The 21391-nt window shown below is 46.2% G+C and overlaps 1 protein-coding gene across 1 annotated transcript in view; it reads left to right on the top strand.

Annotated features, from left to right (window-relative positions):
- LOC132394709 (carnitine O-acetyltransferase-like) overlaps window positions 1-10813 on the top strand; it is a 56302-nt gene extending 45489 nt beyond the window's left edge. The window contains exons 13-15 of the mRNA XM_059971092.1: window positions 5678-5740; window positions 9456-9593; window positions 10163-10813. Of these exons, the coding sequence (XP_059827075.1) occupies window positions 5678-5740; window positions 9456-9593; window positions 10163-10378 (417 nt within the window). The 3' untranslated portion in view covers window positions 10379-10813. The remainder of the gene's footprint in view (window positions 1-5677; window positions 5741-9455; window positions 9594-10162) is intronic.
- Window positions 10814-21391: the final 10578 nt, after the last annotated feature.

The following is a 21391-nucleotide window of genomic DNA, read 5'->3' as shown; positions in this document are numbered from 1 at the left end:
TGGTGATGATCTTTGCATCATCAATAGGGATGGGAGAAGTACCAGAGGATTTGTCATTGGAGAGAGTCCAGAGGAGGTTCTTGAGGATGATTCTGGGAATGAAGGGGTTAACATACAAGGAGCGTTTGGCAGCTTTGAGCCTGGACTCACTGGGATTTAGAAGAGTGCAGGGGGATCTCAGTGAAACCTACCGAATTTTGAACGGACCAGATAGGGTGGATGTGGAGAGGATGTTTCCCATGGAGAGGCAGAACTGGAGGGCAGAACCTCAAAATTAAGGGGCAACCTTTTAGAACAGAGGTAAGGAGGATTTTTTTAACCATAGAATGGTGAATCTGGAATGCCCCGACACACAGACTGTGGTGGAGGCCATCAGAGAAGTTGTTAGTTTCCTGATCAGTCAGGGCATCAAAGGATATGGCGAGAAGTCAGGTGTGTGGGGTTGACTGGGGTCCAGAATCAGAGACGATGAACTGGCGGAGCAGACTCAATGGGCTGAATGGCCTAGTTCTGCTCCTATGTCTTATGGTCTTACTCCAGCACCTTGTGTGTGTTAATCTGGATTTCCAGCATCTGCAGAATCTCTTCTGTCCGTGACTCTACCACAAGCACCCCTGCTGCCCTCGGCCATCTGGTGGGGAGATGTGGGAAGGGAAGGACGAAGAAGCCAGAATAAGGAGGTGGGGCAGGGGAGGAGGGGAGGGTTACCTTCTTCCAAGATAACATTTGGTCGTCACACTCGTTTGATGCTGTTGCAGATCGAGTTTTATTTTTAATTTTTATTTTGATATCCTGTGCAGAATAGACCCTTCCAGCCCTTCAACAAACCCTAAACTAATCACAATTTACATGACCAACTAACCTGCTAACTGCTACATCTTCAGACTGTGGCAGGAAACTGGAGGACCCAGAGAAAACCAACGCATTCCAGGTGAGCCCTTGTGGAGATAACACACTTGACCATTGTTACATTCCCTCCTGCAAAACTTACAAGGCTCTCTTCGACCAGCTTTTGGAAAATCAGATCACTCTTTGATCCTGCTTTTGCTGACGTACCAGCAGAAACTGAAACAAGAGGCGGCCATAGTTAAAGCCCTGTACTGTTGGTCTGACCAATCGTCATTCATGCTACAGGACTAATTCAATGACGTCGACTGGAATGTCTTCTGTGATGAGGCTGTCTCCGAGTTCACAGATGGAGTCACGTGCTTCATCCGGAGTGCATCAACGATGTTGTCCCCCGGAAGTGTAAGCGTATTCCCAAACCAGAAGCCCTGGATCAATAGTTCTGTGCGACATCGAGCTTACATCGCTGGCAATCAACTAGGGCTCAAGAAGACCAGCTACGATCTCCGCAAAGCTACCAGGGCTGTGAAACGATAATATAAGGAGAATATTGAGTTAAGGTTCACAATGACTTGTGGTGAGGGTTGCATACCATCACAGACTTCAAAGCCAATCGTTGTGGTGCCACCAACATCGCAGCCTCTCTCCCAGATGAGCTCAATCGCTTTTACACTCGGTTCGATGTCGCTAACTCTGAGCCTCCGAGGAAAGCCACCGCTACAGCCTGCAGCCTGGTCGTCTCTGAGGCTGAGGTACGCAGATGTTTCCAACGAGAGGACAGTCGCAGGTCTGTGGGACCGGACGGCATCCCAGGGCGAGTACTCGAGATGTGCGCAGCACAACTGGCAGGTGTGTTTACAGACGATTTAAATCTCTCCTTCTCCCAGTGCAAATTATCCACCATGTCCTTGTACCGAAAAAGACCAAGGTAACATGTCTGAATGACTGGCGTCCTGTCGCACCCACCCACACTGGACCCCCTACAATTTGCCTACTGATACAACCGATCGACAGATGGTGCAATAGCCATTGCTCTACACACCGTCCTTACACACCTGGAGAAGAGGGATGCAGTTCTTGGACTACAGTTCAACATTCAACATCCGAGTTGCATCCAGGCTCGACAGGAAGCTCAAAGACCTCGGCTTTCACCCTGCCTTGTGCAGCTGGATCCTGGACTTTCTGTCAGATCACCGGCAGGTGGCAAGAGTGGGTTCCCTCACCTTCACCCCTCTGACTCTCAGGACTGCGTACTGAGTCCCCTCCTTTACTCTCTTGACTGTATCGCCACCCACAGCTCCAATCTGCTAATTAAATTGGCTGATGACACTACATTGATTGGCCTGATCTCAAATAATAATGAGGTGACCTACAGGGAAGAACTCATTTCTCTGACAGAGTGATGTCAAGAAAACAACCTCTCCCTCAATGTCGCAAAAACAAAGGGGCTGGTCGTGGATTACAGGAGGAATGGAGTTGGGTTAACCCCTACTGAATCAACGGATCTGGGGTTGCGAGGTTAAACAGTTTTAAGTTCCTCGGTATACACATCACCGAGGATCTCACGTGGTCTGTACACACCAGCTGTGGGGTGAAAAAGACACAACAGCACCTCTTTCACCTCAGATGTTGAGGAAGTTTGGTATGGGTCCCCAAATCCTAAGAACTTTCTATAGGGACACAATGGTGAGCATCCTGACTGGCTGCATCACTGCCTGGAACGGGAACTGTACCTCTCTTAATCACAGGACTCCGCAGAGAGTGGTGCGGACAGCCTGGTGCATCTGTGGTCATGAACTTCCTGTGATTCAAGACATTTACAAGGAAAGGTGTGTCAAAAAAGGACGCAGAGGATCATTGGGGACCCGAGTCACCCCAACCACAATCTATTCCAGCTGCTACCAATCGGGAAGTGGTACCACAGCATAAAAGCCAGGACCAACAGGCTCCGGGACATCGTCTTCCACCACCATCCCCAGACTGATGAAGTCAAACTGATTTGAGTGTACTCTATATTACATTAACTGTTCTGTTTATTATAAATTACTATGATTGCACATTTAGATGGAGACATAACATAAAGGTTTTTTACTCCTCATGTATGTGAAGGACATAAGAAAAAAAGTCAGAGACTCCTTACAGGAATTGAACTCCAAACTCTACCCCGGGCTGCCGTAGTGTCGTGCTAACTGTTCCGCTACTGATTAGACCCAAGAGTGAGTTTTGAAGAGAACTGAAGAGGTTGTGTACTCACCTGCCAGCAAAAGGCTGTGGTTGGCCAATTGTTGATTTTAAACCTGCGGTTGATAGATTTCCAATAACAAAATATGTTCAGCGTTGCAGGAAGAGATGAGGCCTTTGGGACCAGTCATGATCCCAGTCAATAATGGTGCAGTTAGAGTAAATGGAAACTCCTCCTGTTTCTATGTTTCAAAGCACCTCACTGCATTTACTTTCACAAATTAAATAGACACCACCTGGTCGATGAAAGCAACTTCATTATTCCTTTATGGTTGCACTGTTTGTTTATTTTGTAGTTTATCGTAATTTTTAATTCTTTGCACTGTTTGGGTACACGTACACAAACTGCTGCACAAGTCGGTAGGGTGGTTTCAGAAATCTTCAGGAGAAAATTGAGTGAGCAATTTTTAAAATAGCTGAGGGAAAACCAATGAGATTATATCTAATGGGATAGAAATTCTTTTGTATGGTGTAATATGTTCAGTAACTGTGTTTCAAATCAGGCGTATCAATGGGTGATAATACTCAGTGGTAATGTGAACAGCAACCATGCTCAGTTAGCAAACTGCACAACTCTAACCACTCCCTCAGTGCAACAACACAGTGACCTCTTTGCGCTACAATGGACTTCCTTTTCTTATCATCTTCTTCTTGTATTCTCCTATCATATGATATAACTTGTATTTAATTTGTATTATTTCCTGCGAATGTTTTGTCTCTGACACCTTGTGCCTGTGATAACTGCTACAAGTATGCTTTTCACTGGGGCTGCGCCTACGTGTACTTGTGCACATGACGGTAAACTCGACCTTGACTTTAAGAAAGAGGTTTGCAATTAGTATCAAATGAGGCAATGTCACAGTTGGCATCCTTGTGAAACTCTGGTGGAAATATAAACTCGGTCACTGTTTCTTATCACTGTCTCATGTGAAATTTGCTTCAAAACACTGCAGTTCAGTACAGCCCCTTCGTGCCGATCCTTCGACCTTCTCGAAGATCAGTCCAACCTTCCCTCCTACACAGCCCTGCGTTTTTCTGTTGCCCACGAGCATCTTCAATGTCCCTAATGGTTCTGCCTCTACTATCACCCTAGCATTACGTTCCATGCACCCCCCCACTCTGTGTTTTTAAAAACAACTGCCCTGACACCCCTCTTCCACATTTTCTCCCAGTCACCTTAAAATTACGTCTTTAATAGTAGGCCGTAAGACATTGGAGTAGAATTATGCTCTTTGGCCAATTGAGTCTTCTCCACAGATATTAGCCATTTCTACTTCTGGGAAAAAGGTCTCTGTCTGTCCACTCTATCTATGACATCTCCCTCAAATCACCTCACATTCTCCTTCACTCCATAAAAAGATGAGCCCTAGCTAGCTCAACTTGCCCTCTCTAATCCAAACAAGAGAAAATCTGCAGATGCTGGAAATGCAAGCAACACATACAGAAGGCTGGAGGAGCTCAGCAGGACAGGAAGAGTACAGTAGTCGACATTTCAGGCCGAGACCCTTCTCCACTCCTGATGAAGGGTTTCACCCAGAATCATCGACTGTACTCTTTTCCAGAGAAACTGCCTGGCCTGCTGAGTTCCTCCAGCTCTGTGTGTGTGTTGCTGTTTAAACAGGCAGTATTCTGGTAAATCTCCTCTTCCGTATCCTTGCGATAATGAGGCAACCAGAACCGAACACTATCCTCCAAGAGTGGACCAGTCAGAGTTGTACAGAGTTGCAGCATTACTTCACTCAATACTTTATACACCCCCACCCATCACCATCCTAGCGGGAAGATTTGGCTAGGGAGAGAAAGGAACTTCAGACCCAGATATGTTTGGACTGGAGAGCAGGAGAGGACAGTTCTAATGCTTCATTCACAGTGAAGGTGAGAGATCAGGATTCAAACTTGTTTAATGCCATTCTTCAGTACACAAATGTAAAGGAGAATAAAATGTTTGTTACCGATGCAGTATGAAAAACACTGTAAGCATAAAGAACATGATAAAAACAATAAATATAAATACATAAGAATGCTTATATACATATGTTGAGTGGATTTAGATGAAATGACACCAGGCACAGGAGTGTGTACATAATGTGACTCTATGATGGGCAATGATAAAGTAGTGGTGATGGGGGGTTTGGAGGAGTGGGTTAGGGAGTGGAGGTATTAGGGAGTTGGAGGTTTCCCCAAGTATTACTGTTTTTGATTTCCTGGCATGGATGCTACATAGCCTCCTAGTTGATGGGAGTGGGGCAAACAGTCCATGAGCGGGGTGGGTGGGTGGGGTCCTTGGAACCTTTCTGTATTTACATCATGGATGGATGGTGGTGCCAGTGATGTGTCTGGGCCATTTTGGCTACCTGTTACAGAGCCCTCCTGACTGCCACAGCAGTTTGCAGCTTGTTGGGAGGGTCTTTTCTGGGCATCAGTATAATGACATGAGTTTAGATGTGCAGAGTCCAGCTCTCTTCAGAAAGATGGACTGATTTCATGAGTTTTACAATCAGGCATAAATGAATTGGAAAGTAACAGAACACCATTTTCCCCAAATATACTGTGCCACAGTGATTAATATGGCAAACCTTTCTTCCCTCAGGCACACCAGAAGTTAGCAGCCCTGAGGAAGGCCATTGACTGCCATAGTGCGTATACTGACATGGTAAGACACCACCAGGGTAAGCTGCTCCCAACCATTCAGTCTGGTTTTCCCTTTCTTGCTGCTGTTTGGTAACCAAATTGCCTGAGACTACCTGCTCATCACTCCCCTCTAGTCCCTCTCCTCCTCTCCCACGGTCCACTGTCTCCTCCTGTCAGATTCCTTCTTCTTCACCCCTTTAACTCTTCCACTTATCCCCTCGCAGCTTCTCACTTCATTTCCACGCCTCCACCCACCTTCCACTCACCTGCTCTCGTGTACTACCTGCCAGCTAGTCTTCCTCCTGCTCTTCCCCCCCCCCCTCCCCATCCCAACCTTCTTATTCTGGTTTCTTCCCCCTTCCTTCCCAGTCCTGATGAAGGGTCTCAGCTTGAAACATCGACTGTTCATTCGTTTCCATGGATGCAGCCTGACCTGCTGAGTTCCTCCAGCACTGTGTGCGTGATGTCCAGCTGTCCAGCAAGTGCAGACTATTTTTCAGATGCTTTTCCTGTCGCTATTGGGCAAGTTGATTGAGCTTCAGAACCCGGTTTAAACTCACCGGCATGTGTTGTTTTGCAGCATCAGTACATTACAATAAATCACAGTACTGTTTATGTATAAAATTAATTAAGTAGTGCAAAAAAAGAGCAAAAAAATGAAGAGAAAAAATAGCAAGGTTGTGTACACGTTTCTTTGTCCTTTCGGAAAACTGATGACGGGGGAAGAAGCCGTTCCTAAAATGTTGAGTGTTTGTATTCAAGCTCCTGTACCACCTCCTTGCTGCTGGCAATGAGAAGGGAGACAGCTTGTCGAGGCATCACCTTTTGACGATGCTGGGAGTCAGTGCCCATGATGCAGCTGGATGAGTTTACAACTTCCTGCAGCTTTTTCCAATCCTGTGCAGTGTTAGAATGCTCTCCACGCTATACCTATAGAAATTTGCGAGAGGCTTTAGTGATATTGCTGCTGTCATGCCTTCTTTATAACTGCATCAATATGTTGGGCCCAAGAACTTGAAGCTGCTCAGACTTCCCATTGCTGGTCCCTGCAGTCGAGATTCTCCTGTCTGGCTGCATCATCGTGTGGTACGGAAGCTGTGAGACGTTGGACCACAAGACCCTATGGAATACAGTAAAACCGCTGAGAGGATCACTGGGGAACTCCCCCCATTTGTGGTATTTATCAGGGGCGATGTAGGCGGAGGGCCCAAAACCTTGCTGAAGACCCCTCCCACCCATCCCACAATCTCTTTGATCCACCAGTGCCAGTCATTAAGGAGGATCAGGAGCATCTGGAAAAGCACTGTAAGACTGTGTAGCAGGTCCTTCTCTCAGGCTGTGAGACTAACGTACGCCTGACCACCACTGAGATTTCATCACTAGGACGCAAGCTGCCTACTGTTTCTGTGTGCTAAGCATTTCGGATTAGATTTTATTATTTACGGTAATATTTTGGTGTATGTACTGTGTGTGGTATATGTTTTGTGGGTGCACTGTGGTCCACAGCAATGTTTCATTTGGTTGTATATATGTGCAGTCAGATGACAATAAACTTGAACTTGCAGGTGAGGTGTTGCCTCACCTGGAAGGACAGTTTTAAACCCTCAGTGGGGGTGACGGGAGGAAGTGGGAAGCACCCTAAGATGTTGGGTGTGCATTTTCAGGCTCTTGTGCCTCCTACCTGATGCTTTCCACGAGAGTAGGGCATGTCCTGGGTGATGGGTCCTTAAAGATGGATGCCCTCTTTTAGGGGCATTGTCTTTAGCAGATGGTCTCAGTGGTGGAGGCTCGTGCTCATGATGGAGCTACCATACCAAACAGTAGTGCAATCAGTCGATTGCTCTCCACGGTACCTCTGTAGAAATTTGCTAGAGTCATTGGTGACATAGCAAATCTCCTCTAACTCCTAATTAAGTACAGTATAGTTGTTGGTGTGCCTTCTTCATGATTCTGTCGATGTGTTCTTCATGATTCTGTCAATGTGTTGGGCCCGATGGGCCGAATGGCCTACTTCTGCTCCTCTGTCTTGTGATCTTGTGAACTTTTAGAGTTTCCTGCGTGAAGTCCCTTTGTAGAAGGATTTCCCATAGCTGATTCCACAGGGGTTTTGTTTTACCAGTGAGGGTTGTTAGCCCTGAGTTGCCAAACCTGGAGGGCCGATGGGCCACTCTGTGTCTGGCCTTTATCCTTTGACCTGTGACCCTACCGAGAGCCAAAGCGTAAAGCCCTGACTCCAGCCAACACAGCTCAGGGTCACGAAGGCACATAAGCCTTCAAAGCATAACAAGCTTGTGGTCCATAAGACATAAGATATAGGAGCAGAAATAGGCCATTCGGCCCATTGAGTCTGCTCCACCATTCAATCATGCGCTGATCCAATTCTTCCTGTCATCCCCACGCCCCTGCCTTCTCCCCATACCTCCTTGGAGGATTACAGTTGAATTGAATTGAATTAACTTCATTTCTTACATCCATACATGAGAAGTAAAGGTCTCTATGCTATGTCTCCATCTAAATGTGCAATGTGCAATCATAGTAATTTATAATAAATAGAATAGTCAATGTAATATAGAGTATATTCAAGTCAGCATAAATTAATCAGTCTGATGGCCTGGTGGATGAAGCTGTCCCAGACCCTGTTGGTCCTGGCTTTTATGCTGCGGTACCGTTTCCTGGATGGTAGCAGATGGAATAGATTGTGATTGGGATGCTTCGGTCCCCAGTGATCCTACGGGCCCTTTTTACTCACCTGTCCATGTAAATGTCCTGATCATGAGAACTTCACAACTACAGATGCACTGGGCTGTCCACACCACTCTCTGCACAACTACAGATGCACTGGGCAGTCCTGTGATTAAAGGAGGTACAGTTGCCATACCAGGCAGTGTTGCAGCCAGTCAGGATGCTCTCAATTGTGCCCCCATAGGAAGTTCTTAGGATTTGGGGATCCATACCAAACTTCCTCAACTGTCCGAAGTGAAAGAGGCGCTGTTCTGCCTTTTTCACCACACAGCTGGTGTGTACAGACCATGTGAGAGCCTGGATGCTGAGAAACCTGAAGCTGTTTACCCTCTCAGCCTCAGATCCACTGACGTTGATAGGGGTTAGCCCATCTCCATTCCTCCTGTAATTCACAACCAGCTCCTTTGTTTTTGTGACATTGAGGGAGAGGTTGTTTTCTTGATACCACTGTGTCAGAGAGATGACTTCTTCCCTGAAGGCCACCTCATTATTGTTTGAAATAAGGCCAATCAACGTAGTGCGTCAGCCAATTTAATTATCAGATTGGAGCTGTGGGTGGCGATACAGTCAAGGGAGTAAAGGAGGGGACTCAGTACGCAGCCCTGAGGGGCACCTGTATTGAGAGTCAGAGGGTTGGAGGTGAGGGAGCCCACTCTTACAACCTGCTGGCAATCTGACAGGATCCAGGATCCAGCTGCACAAGGCAGGGTGAAGGCCGAGGTCTCTGAGCTTCTTTTCAAGCCTGGATGGAATTGTGGTGTTGACTGCTGAACTGTAGTCCAAGAACAACATTCTCACATAAGCTTCCCTCTCCAGATGTGTAAGGACGGTGTGTAAAGCTGTGGCTATTGCATCATAAAATATTATTGATACATATAAATAATAGTAGAACAGGATATTATTGATATACAGAATAATAGTAGAACTTAGAATATCACTGAAGCTGTGAATGCCCATGATATGTGTCAAGTGTACCTGTTTGATTTCACTCGCAGACGTTGAAAGGGATGGCGATTGATCGACACCTGTTGGGGCTGAAGCTGCAGGCTATTGAAGAAGGGCTGAGTGTGCCAGAGATCTTCATGGACACGTCATTTGCTGTGGCAACGCACTGGAGACTCTCTACAGGGCAGGTGTGTCTGGGCTATGAACGGGGAGTTGCACTGCTACCCATTAGCATCAGGCCTTTATTCCTCTCCACAGATGCTGCCCGACCTGAGCTCCTCAGCATTTTGTGTGTGTTGCTGGAGACCTCCAGTATCCGCAGAATCTCCTGTGGTTGCATATCCTTTGATTTTGAGAACCCTCTCTGAACAGGTGTGTTCCCATATGAGGAACACTGCTGGACCAGATGTGTTTATGAAATAATTGGCTGGTTTCGTGGTTGCAGGATGGTCGGTGCGAAAGGTTTATTTTTTATTTGAAGACACAGCACGCTAACACGCTCCTCTGCCCTAAACCGCACAACCCATTTGCACCCACGTTGCCAATCAACTTGCGTCTTTGAAACATGGGGGGACACCGGAGCACCCAGAGGAAACCCATATGGTCACGGGAAGAACGTACAAACTCTTCAGAGAGAGGGGCAGGAGCTGAACCGGGGTTGCTGGCGCTGTAATAGCAAGAACACTAACCACTTGCTACCGTGGTGCCGTTTGATATTAGAGCAAGTGCTCAAAGTTGGAACATTTCTCTTTTATAGGTCTCTGCTAGAGCGGACTGTGTGATGTGTTTCGGCCCCATGGAACCAGACGGGTACGGGGTTTGGTACAATCCTTTGGAAGATCACATCAATTTCTCTGTCTCCGCATTCAATTGCTGTGAAGAGACTAACGCAGAGTCATTTTCAAGATCACTGGAGACGGCCCTCTCAGATTTGCAGAATTTGGTCTTGGCAGCATCTGGTCAGAATCCATAGAGAGAGTTGGCCAGGAACAGCCAGTCTCCTGTATAAAGTCAGAAATGCAACCATTTACTGCGAGGTCACCACAGTCTGAACTAACAAGGTTTATTAAGGCTAATTGTCGCTGGATCAGATGTCCCAGCAGCTGAGCTAATAGTTGGTATTCATAAGTGCGCGATGCAGGAAGCTGTTTACAAGTTTGCTTGCTGTCTCCGTGTTCAAAGGTCAAAGTAGATTGGTCCCTTAATTTGTTTGATAAATCCTCAGCTGCATTTTTCTGTTACAAATTAAGTGTGTTAGGATGGAAAAGGTATGCGTCGTTTATTATGCATTGCATTTGACTTCCTTCCGGGAGGTTTATGGGCACCTTCTCTGACAACTCAAGATGTGGAAGTACTGCTTTCACTACATAGAACACTGTACTTGTGGAATAAACCTGTTACAACTATACATCAATTCTGGTTATTTGTTGGATAGTGGATTTATGCACTTTTTACATCCTCTTAATTGTCTTTTTAACTCAGTGCACTTTCCCAATCAACAAGCCCCATACCTTTATTTCTATTTCCACCATCAGCCACTGTACACAAAGTTCAACGTACATTATTATCGAAGTATGTATACTTTACACAACCTTGAGATTCATCTCCTTACAGGTAGCGACAAAACAAAGAAACACAGTAAAATCCATGAAAAAACCCACAACCCCACCACAAAGACGGTCAAACATCCAACGTGCGAGAAAAGTACAAATCATGAAAACAATAAAAAACACAGAACATCGGAATCAGATTTACCATCACCGGCATGCGTCGTGAAATGTGTTAACTTGGTAGCAGCAGTACAATGCAATACATAGAGAGAAAAATAAGTAAATAAATCAATTGCAGTAAGTATAAATGTATATTGAAAAGCTTAAGAATAGTGCAAAAACAGAAATAATATAAATTTTAAAAAAGTGAAGTAAGGTTCATGGGTATGATGCCCATTTAGGAATCAGATGGCAGAGGGGAAGAAGCTGTTTGCTGATTGTGTGCCTTCAGGCTTGTGAAACTCCTTCCTGAGCTTACTCCTTCCTACTACTAGACAGGTATATGGAGGAATTTAAGGTGGGGGTTATATGGGAGGCAGGGTCTGAGGGTCGGCACAACATAGTGGGCCGAAGGGCCTTTAATGTGCTGTACTGTTCTACTTGATGGTAACTATGAGAAGAGGGCATGAGTGCTGGGCACCACTCCTTGAAGGTGTCTTGGACACTACGGGGGCTGGTCCCAAGATGGAGCTGAGTAATTTTACAACTTTCTATAGCTTCTTTTGGCCCAGTTCAGTGCTCCCCCCCGCCCCCCGAATACTAGACAGTGTGCGGCCTGACAGAACACTCTCCACGGTACATTATAGAAGTTTTTGAGTATTTTAGTTGACAAACCCAAACTCTTCAATCTCCTGATGAAATGTAGCCACTGCCTTGCTGCCTTTATAGCTGAATTGATAGTGTTGGGACCAGGTTAGATCCTCAGAGATCTTGACACCCAGGAACTTGAAATTGCTCACTGTCTCCATTTCTGAACCCTCTATATGGATTGGTTCATGTTCCCTAATCTTACCCTTCCTGAAGTCCACAATCAGCACCTTAGTCTTACTGACATTGAGTGCCAGGTTGTCGCTGCGACACCACTCCACTAGCTGGTATATCTCGCTCCTGTACGCCCTCATCTCCATCTGAGGTTCTACCAACAATGGTTATATCGGCAAATTTTCGATGGTATTTGAGCTATACCTGGCCATGCAGTCATGGATATAGATGGAGGAGAGCAGTGGGCTAAGCACACACCCCGATGTGTGCTAGCATTGCTTGAAAGTAAGGGGGAGATATCAGATAGGTAGATACCTTATTGATCGCAAAGGAAATTACAGTGTCACGGTAACAGTACAAGTTCACAAATACAAATACTGGAAGAAAAGTAGAAGGAATACAAACCACAAACAGTCTTAACAGGAGGGGCACATCACTTCTCTGGCTACAGGTTGACTGATTATAGAACTTAATGGATGAGGGTAAGAATGAACTTATACTCTTAGGAACAGTGCAGTTGTCCTAGATTGTTACTGAAAGTGCTCCTCTGTTCAGCCAAGGTGGCACGCAGAGGGTGAGCAACTTTGTCCAGAATTACCAGGATTTTCCATAGGGTCCTTTGTTCTACCTCAGCCTCCAGTGTGTTCAGTTTGACTTCTATAGCAGAACCAGCCTTTCTTATCAGTTTATTGAGCCAGTTGGCATCACCCGTGTTGATGCCATTGACCCAAACACTACCGCATAGAAGATTGTACTGGTAACAACATACTGGTAGAACAGGTGAAGAAGCGGCCTGCAATTCTAAAGGGCCTCAGTCTGCTCAGGAAGTACAGGTGACTCTAGCCCTTCTTGTACACACCCTCTGTGTTGTGCTCCACTCAAGTCTGTCATCTAGGTGCACGGTGAAGCCCTAAGTACACCAGGATTATCACCAATCCACACAGGTTGTGGTCTTCTGGTTAGAAAGTCAAGGATCCAGTAGCAGAGGGAGATACAGAGGCCCAGGTTCTGTAACTTATTGATCAGGACTGTGGGAATGATGGTGTTAAATGTCAACAAACAGCATCCTCACATAGGTGTTTGGATTGTCCAGGTGTCCTAAGTCTGAGAGAAATGAACTGCAGAGTCCCCAGAAGTGAGTTCACCACCATGGAGCCAGTTCAGCCCTGAGTCAACACTGGAGCCCACTGGCTGTAGGCCAGAGCCACGGAGCCAGTTCAGCCCTGAGTCAACACTGGAGCCCACTGGCTGTAGGCCAGAGCCACGGAGCCAGTTCAGCCCTGAGTCAACACTGGAGCCCACTGGCTGTAGGCCAGAGCCACGGAGCCAGTTCAGCCCTGAGTCAACACTGGAGCCCACTGGCTGTAGGCCAGAGCCACGGAGCCAGTTCAGCCCTGAGTCAACACTGGAGCCCACTGGCTGTAGGCCAGAGCCACGGAGCCAGTTCAGCCCTGAGTCAACACTGGAGCCCACTGGCTGTAGGCCAGAGCCACGGAGCCAGTTCAGCCCTGAGTCAACACTGGAGCCCACTGGCTGTAGGCCAGAGCCACGGAGCCAGTTCAGCCCTGAGTCAACACTGGAGCCCACTGGCTGTAGGCCAGAGCCACGGAGCCAGTTCAGCCCTGAGTCAACACTGGAGCCCACTGGCTGTAGGCCACAGCCACGGAGCCAGTTCTGCCCTGAGTCAACACTGGAGCCCACTGGCTGGAGGCCACAGCCACGGAGCCAGTTCAGCTCTGAGGTGACACTGGAGCCCACTGGCTGTAGGCCACAGTGGCAACATCGGTTCAGCGCTGAAGCAAGTAAAGCCTCACAGAGCAGTGAACTGAACACCAGTTTATCCTTCGCCCTTGGCCTCAACTCCTTAATCTTTCCAAATTTCAAAGAAAATTTATTGTCAAACTATTTATATGTCACCTCATACTATCTTGAGATTCATTTTCTTGCAGGCATTATAGGAAAATAAAGAAATACAATAGAATTTATGAAAAACTCTAAACAAAGACTGACAAACAACCAGTGCAAATACCCCTCTCCCCCATCCACTCTATCTCGCCTTTCTTGTCTCTAACTCCAAATTTTAGCACGTCATGACCTAGCCAAAGAGAAGATTCCTCCTCACATAAAGAAATTGCCCCTTTTTATATCTCACTGCAATACTTTCCAGACAAACATATACATATACACCGTGATCTACTCTCAAGGCTGTAGATTGACCATGGCTGTGGACTGGTTTCCTTGTACTTTCTCAAAACTTTCCCATATCCTGGACTAACAATACTTTGACTTACAGCTTCAGTTTTCTGTTACTTGGTATCTTGGTATCTTAGGAATTCATAGCGTAGGGGTTAATGCAACACTATTACAGCTTGGGATTTCCGAGTTCAATTCCAATGTCCTCGGTAAGAAAGTTTATACATTCTTCTCATTCATCCAGTTTCCTCCCACGGTCCAGAGCATACTGGCTGGTAGGTTAATTGGCCATTGTAAATTGTGCTGTGCTTAGGCTAGGATTAAAGCGGTGGGTTGCAGGGTGGTGTGGCTTGGTAGGTCCTGTTCTAAAAATAAATAAAACATACCAAGGAAGAGTCAAATTTAACTATTTCCTTGCATAATTAAAACATCAACAAACTTAAGTTGACAAATAGTCTTCAGTTTGCACTATGCCCCTTTAGGATTCACTGATGTAGGAGAACCTCCAGAAAACCACTGTCTGAATCACCTCCAAGGATATTCAGTTAGTTCAGATGAAGGGTCTTGACATGAAGTGTTGATTGTCCAGTTTCCTGCACAAATGCTGCCTGACCTGCTGAGTTCCTCCAGACTCCAGCATCTGCTGTCCCTTCTGTTTGATTATGGGTGGGGACTTGGGCAGGAATTGACCCCCTCCCTAATGAGTATGATTATTTTGGCCAGTCTCGGAGGCTGTGTGGCTGTGCAGGACATGAAATGCTCCTACGCACATAGTGCAGCTGGAATTTTCTTTTCTATAATGTTCGTATACTTCTGAAATCTTTGCTAAAACACTCTGTATTAAATGTGTTGTATTAGCAGTGTATAACAGAAAATCCCAGCCGTGCGGTGACAAGTCTGTCTGCATGGGAGCATCTCAGTTACCGCATGGCCGTGCACACGTGCAGTTTAGACAGAACAGTACTCAGTAGCAAGAACGACAAGGTCCCTCAACTGACCCACAACCAATTTGCTCAACACGCCCAAGCATGGAGAATCAGAAGCAGGGTTATTCTCACTAGCATACAGTATAGACTTGTGCAGTCTATTAATCACCTCTGTACACTCGTTAGTGCAAATACCTAATCAGCAAATCAAGGCATAAAATCATGCACAGAGTTTACAGTGTGTTAAACAAAAAAACATCCAGTGAGGGGCAGTTCTGAGGGTGAAGACACCTTGTTAATGAGAGAGGTCAGAGGAGACTGGTTCCAGCTGAGAGGAAGGTAAAAACTCAAATAACCACACATTGCAACAGAAGAGCATCTCCAGATTCACAATACATTGAACAGCAACAGCAGCAGAATACCACACCGGGTCCCCCTCCTGGAACAAATAAAGTGGCCACTTAAGTGTATTTCAGCTGGGGTTGGGTGAGACCAGAACTAGAGGCCATGGGTTAAAGGTGAAAGGTGAAATGTTTTAGGGGAACATGAAGGAGAACTTCACTCAGGATGGTGAGAATGTGGAATGAACTGTCAGTGGAAGTGGTAGATGCGGGTTCGATTGCAACTTTTAAGAGATGTTTGGGTCAGTGCACTAATGGGAGAGGTTTGGAGGGCTATGGTTTGGGTGCAGGTCGATGGGACTAGGCAGAATAACAATTTAGCATGATCTAAATGGCCAACGGACCTGTTTCTACACTGCAGTGTTCTATGACTTTGTATACACAAAAAATAGACTCTCTTAGTGTACGCATATTGCAAGTGCTTTGGGAGCATGTAAATTGCTGATGAGAACTTTGACCTATAACACCATAAGACATAGGAGCAGGTGGGCCATTTGGCCCATCGCGTCTGCTCCGCCATTCAATCATGGGCTGATCCAATTCTCCCACTCATCCCCACTCCCCTGCCTTCACCCCATACCCTTTGATGCCCTGGCTAATCAAACACCTATCTATCTCCGTCTTAAATACAACGAATGACTTGGCCTCCACAGCCGCTCGTGGCAACAAATTCCATTGATTTACCACCCTCTGACTAAACTAATTTCTCTGCACCTCAGTTCTAAATGGATGTCCTTCAATCCTGAAGTCTTGCCCCCCTAGACTCTCCTACCATGGGAAATAACTTTGCCATATCTATTCTGTTCAGGCCTTTTAACATTCAGAATGTTTCTATGAGATCCCCCCTCATTCTCCTGAACTCCAGGGAATACAGCCCAAGAGCTTCTAGATGTTCTTCATATGGTAACCCTTTCATTCCTGGAATAATTTTCATGAATCTTCTCAGTACCCTCCCCAATGTCAGTATATCCTTTCTGAAAAAAGGAGCCCAAAATTGCACACAATACTCTGTGTGGTCTCATGAGTGCCTTATAGAGCCTCAACATTACATCCCTGCTCTTATATGCTATACCTCTAGAAATGAATGCCAATATCACATTTGCCTTCTTCACAACTGTCTCAGCCTGAAGGTTAACCTTCAGGGTATCCTGCGCAAGGACTCCCAAGTCCCTTTGCATCTCTGCATTTGAATTCTCTCCCCATCTAAATAATAGTCTGTCCGTTTATTTCTTCCACCAAAGTGCATGACTATACACTACGTTGTATTTCATTTACCACTTCCATTCCCCTAAATTAAGTCTCTCTGCAGGCTCTCTGTTTCCTCAACACTACCTGCTCCTCCATCTATCTTTGTGTCATTGGCAAATTTAGCTTTCAAATCCATTAATACCATAGTCCAAATCATTGACATACATCGTAAAATCAGCTGTCCCAACACCGACCGCAGTGGAACTCCACTGGTGACTGGCAACCAGCCAGAATAGGATCCCTTTATTCCCACTCTCTGTCGACCAGCCAATGCTCCACCCATGCGAGTAACTTCCCTGCAATCCCACGGGCTCTTATCTTGCTAAGCAGCCTCATGTGCGGCACTTTGTCAAAGGCCTTCTGAAAATCCAAGTACACCATGTCTACTGCATCTCCTTTGTCTACCCTGCTTATAATTTCCTCAAAGAATTGCAGTAGGTTTATTAGGCAGGATTTTCCTTTTAGGAAACCATCCTTGCTTTGGCCTATCTTGTCATGTGCCTCCAAGTACTCTGTAATCTCATCCCTAACAATCGATTCCAACAACTTCCCAACAACAGATGTCAGGCTAACAGGTCCATAGTTTCCTTTCCATTGCCTCCCACCCTTTTTAAATAGTGGATTAACATTAGCAATTTTCCAGTCATCTGGTACAATGCCAGAATCTATTGATTCTTGAAAGATCAATGTTAATGCCTCTGCAATCTCTCCAGCTACTTCCTTCAGAACCCAAGGCTGCATTCCATCAGGTCCAGGAGATTTATTCACGCTCAGACCATTAAGCTTCCTGAGCACCTTCTCAGTCATCAGTCAACTTCACTCACTGACACTCTTGAATGTCCGGTATACTTAGATGTCTTCCACTGTGAAGACTGATGCAAAATACGCATTCAGTTCCTCTGCCATCTCTGCATCTCTCATTACAATATCTCCAGCATCATTTCGTATTGGTCCTATGTCTACCCTCGACTCTGCTTTACCCTTTATATACTTAAAAAGGCTTTTAGTTTCTTCGTTGATATTAGTCACCAGCTTCCTTTCATAATTCATCTTTTGCTTCCTGATAACATTCTGCACATTTTTAAAGCTCCTCAATCCTCTATCTTCCCTCTAGCTCTGGCTTCCTTGTATGCCCACTCTTTTGCTTTTACTTTGGCTCTGATTTCACTTGTTAACCACGGTAGTGCTCTTCCCTTTGAAAATTTCTTCTTATTTAAGAAGTATCTGTCCTGCACTTCCCTCATTTTTCGTAGAAACTCCAGTCATTACAGCTCTGCTGTCATTCCTGCAAATGTCCCTTTCCAGCCAACTTTGGCCAGTTCTGCTCTCAAGCCATTGTAATTTCCTTTATTTCCCTGAATTACCGACACATTGAATTTTATTTTCTCCCTCTCAAATTTCAATGTGAACTTGATCATATTGTGATCACTGTTCCCTAAGGATTCCTTAAACTTAAGCTCTCTTATCTCCTCCGGATCATTGTACAGCACCCAATTCAGCACAGCCAATCCCCTAGTGGGCTCAACAAGAAGCTGTTCTAAAAAGCCATCCCTTAGACATTCTACAAATTCTCTCTCTTGAGGTCCAGTACTGCCCTGGTTTTCCCAAGCCACTTTCATGTTAAAATTCCCAATGATTATCATGACAATGCCCTTCTGACATGCCTTTTCTAGCTCCTGCTGTAATTTGTAATCCACAACCCGGATGCTGATTGGAGGCCTGTATACAACTGCCACTAGGGTCCTTTTACCCTTGCCATTTCTTAACTCAACCCATAGAGACTCTACACCTTCCTATCCTGTGTCATCTCTTTCTACTGACTTAATATAATTTCTTATACACAGAGCCACACCACCCTCTCTGCCTACTAACCTATCTTTCTGATACACTGTATATCCTTGGACATTCAGCTCCCAATGGCAGCCATCCCTTAGCCAAGTTTCAGAGATGGCCACGACGTCGTATTTACCAATCTGTAGCTGAATATCAAGATCATCCAATTTACTCCTTATGCTGCGTGCATTCAAATATAACACTTTCAGTCCAGTATTTGTTGCATTCTGTTGTTATAACTGCACCTCTATTGCCCGGTAACTCATCCCTCTGGCTGTGATTTTGCCTCATCTCCTGCCTGTTCTTTCTATCATCTCTGTTGCACGCTATCTTTGCTTTACATGTGTTTTCCCCTTTCTCAGCCCTATCCCCCTGCCAAATTACTTTCAACCTTCCTGAACAGCTCTATTAAACCCGCCTGCTGGGATATCGGACCTGTTTGGTGTGACCCATACAGGGTCCGCAGTGCAGACAGGGGAAGGGCCACCGCACGGTAGAGGAATTATCCTGCGCTTGGGCGTGTTCCATGGCGGCGTGCAGAGAAGTCATTCCGGGAAACCTTACAGTGGGCAATGGCTTCTCCAGGAGACGGCACCAGGTGTTTGGGATCTGCTCCCAAGGCCAGTGACCTCTGCTGGACTCTCTCTACAGCTGGGTCCACGGGAGTTTCTATTTCCATACCAGGTGATCTACAGGGAGATGCTGGGTCGAGCCCATTCTTGGAACCCTCTCCTGCTCGGGCTCAAGACCCTGTTTGAACAAAACCCTGTCTGAGTGCATTAGCTGTCTTTTCCAATCCCCAGTACAGTTTCACTTTCACCGTCCCGCCCATTTATTGCATCCATTTTGCGGAATATTATATATTTTTTACTGTTCCCCCTCCTGCAGGGTGTTCCCTCGCCCCACACTGAAGAAGGCGCGTTTACTCCACTGTGTGGATGTGAGCGGGTTACACATTGACCAAAGAGGGGCGGGGTTCTGCTCCCTGCCCGAGGGGAAGCGGCCGCTTCCGGGATTGATCGGTGAGTGGGGCTGAGGAACGTAATACTGCGGGGGCCTATTTCCCATTGGGGGTCAGTGAAAGGGAGAGCCGCTGCCCCGGTTGACCCCAGCGACAATTCCTGGTCATACCCCAATTCGGGAGGGACGAGCCTCACCGCTCTGCAGTGGGGACAGCGGGAGCTCCTTCAGGAGTCTGCGATCTATCCCTTGATGAGAATTGAATCGGCTGCGAAGAGTCATTTGTGGAGCATGAACGGCCTGGTTGGGCTGAATGGCCTGCTGTTTGGCTTTTGTGTGTTCTGAAGCTCTGGTATGACAAAGACTGGCCTGGTCTATGAGCATCAGGTCAGGTCTCCCGGTATCAATCTAATTGAAAGAGTTCAGAGAAAATTGAAAGGATGTGCCAGGACTTGAGCTCCTGCTTTGCAGAAAAGGGTATTCACTGGAGTGTTGGAGAAGGGGTGGGGTGGGGGGGGGGAGATTTGAAACACAACATTATGAGAGGTTTAGATAGGGTTTTTTCCCACTGAGGTTGGATGATATTAGAATGAGAGGGAGAAGATTTACCAGGATTAAGAGAGAAAGGTGGAATGTTAAGGGGAGCTGTTTCACCCAGAGGATGGTGAGGGTGTGGAAACAGTTGGGGACACGAGTTTGATTGCAACATTTAAGTTTAGGGAAGTACGTGGATGGGAAGGGTAGAGAGGGTGTTGGTCCAGGTGTGGTCGGTGGATCCAGGCAGACTAGCAGTTCAGCACAGAATAGGTGGGCCGAATGGCCTGTTCCTGTGCTGTAGTGATCAATGACTCGAGCTGTAGTTAACCTGCTGGAGATCCGCTCTCCACGGCTCCTCATAAGGGGTAACATTTTCCTTTCTCCAGCCTCCTCCCACGTCACTTCCACCACTGGCATTTGATAAACTTCCGATCCCAATGACTCACTTTCACATTGGTCATGTGATCCAATTTACCTCCCTCCCTTTCCCAGACCCTTTGCCTCCTTTTCTGGGCAAAAAAAAAGATGAATTTATCTCTCCAGTGGATCTCTGGCACCAGCCTACCCACCATCAAGGGCCAGTACCATCACCCTTCCTGCTCATGGACTGCTTGCCCCACTCCCATCAGGGAGGGGCTACTAGCATCTATGCCAGGGTCACCAGACCGCAAGCAGTAAGGCTGATCAACACCTCCATCCACTAACCCACTTCTCTATCAGTTCTTCATTATTTCCCATCAGTCACCTTATGCACAGACACTCCAGTACCTAGCATCACTTTATGGACAACCAATCTAGGTGTACAAGTTATCTTATGTCTTTATATTTATTGTGTTTTTTAATGATTTTTGTATTGCATATCTTATTGTACTTTTTCCGTGCTGCATGGGATCCGTAGAAACAATTATTTTGTTCTTCTTTACACTTGTGTACTGGAAATGACATTAAACAATCTTGAATCTAACCTTCTCAGATTGCAGCAACAACTTATGTTCCATCTGGGTCGGCTCCAACCTGATGACGGGAACATGGATTTCTCTAGCTTTCGGTAATTTCCAGCCCCCCCCCCCCCACCTTTCATTCTTTCTTCATTCCTCACTCTGGTTTCCCTATCACCCCTGTTCTTTTCCTCATCTACCCATCAACTCTGTCTGGTGCCCCTCCTCCTTCCCTTTTTCCCATCGTCCACACCCCAGACAGATTCCTTCTTCTTTAGCCATTTACCTCTTTCACCGCTCACACACTCTAAATGAGACCCAACAATATTTTTATACTGTTGCAACGTGTCTTGCCAACTTTTAAACTCCACACTCTGACCGATGAATGCAAATAAGCTGTTTGCCACCCTATCCCCTTT

The sequence above is a fragment of the Hypanus sabinus genome, chromosome 5 (assembly GCF_030144855.1).
Source record: "Hypanus sabinus isolate sHypSab1 chromosome 5, sHypSab1.hap1, whole genome shotgun sequence".
Lineage (NCBI taxonomy): Eukaryota > Metazoa > Chordata > Chondrichthyes > Myliobatiformes > Dasyatidae > Hypanus > Hypanus sabinus.
The sequence above is the reverse complement of the archived record's forward strand: the minus strand, read 5'-3'. Positions and strand labels throughout refer to the sequence as shown.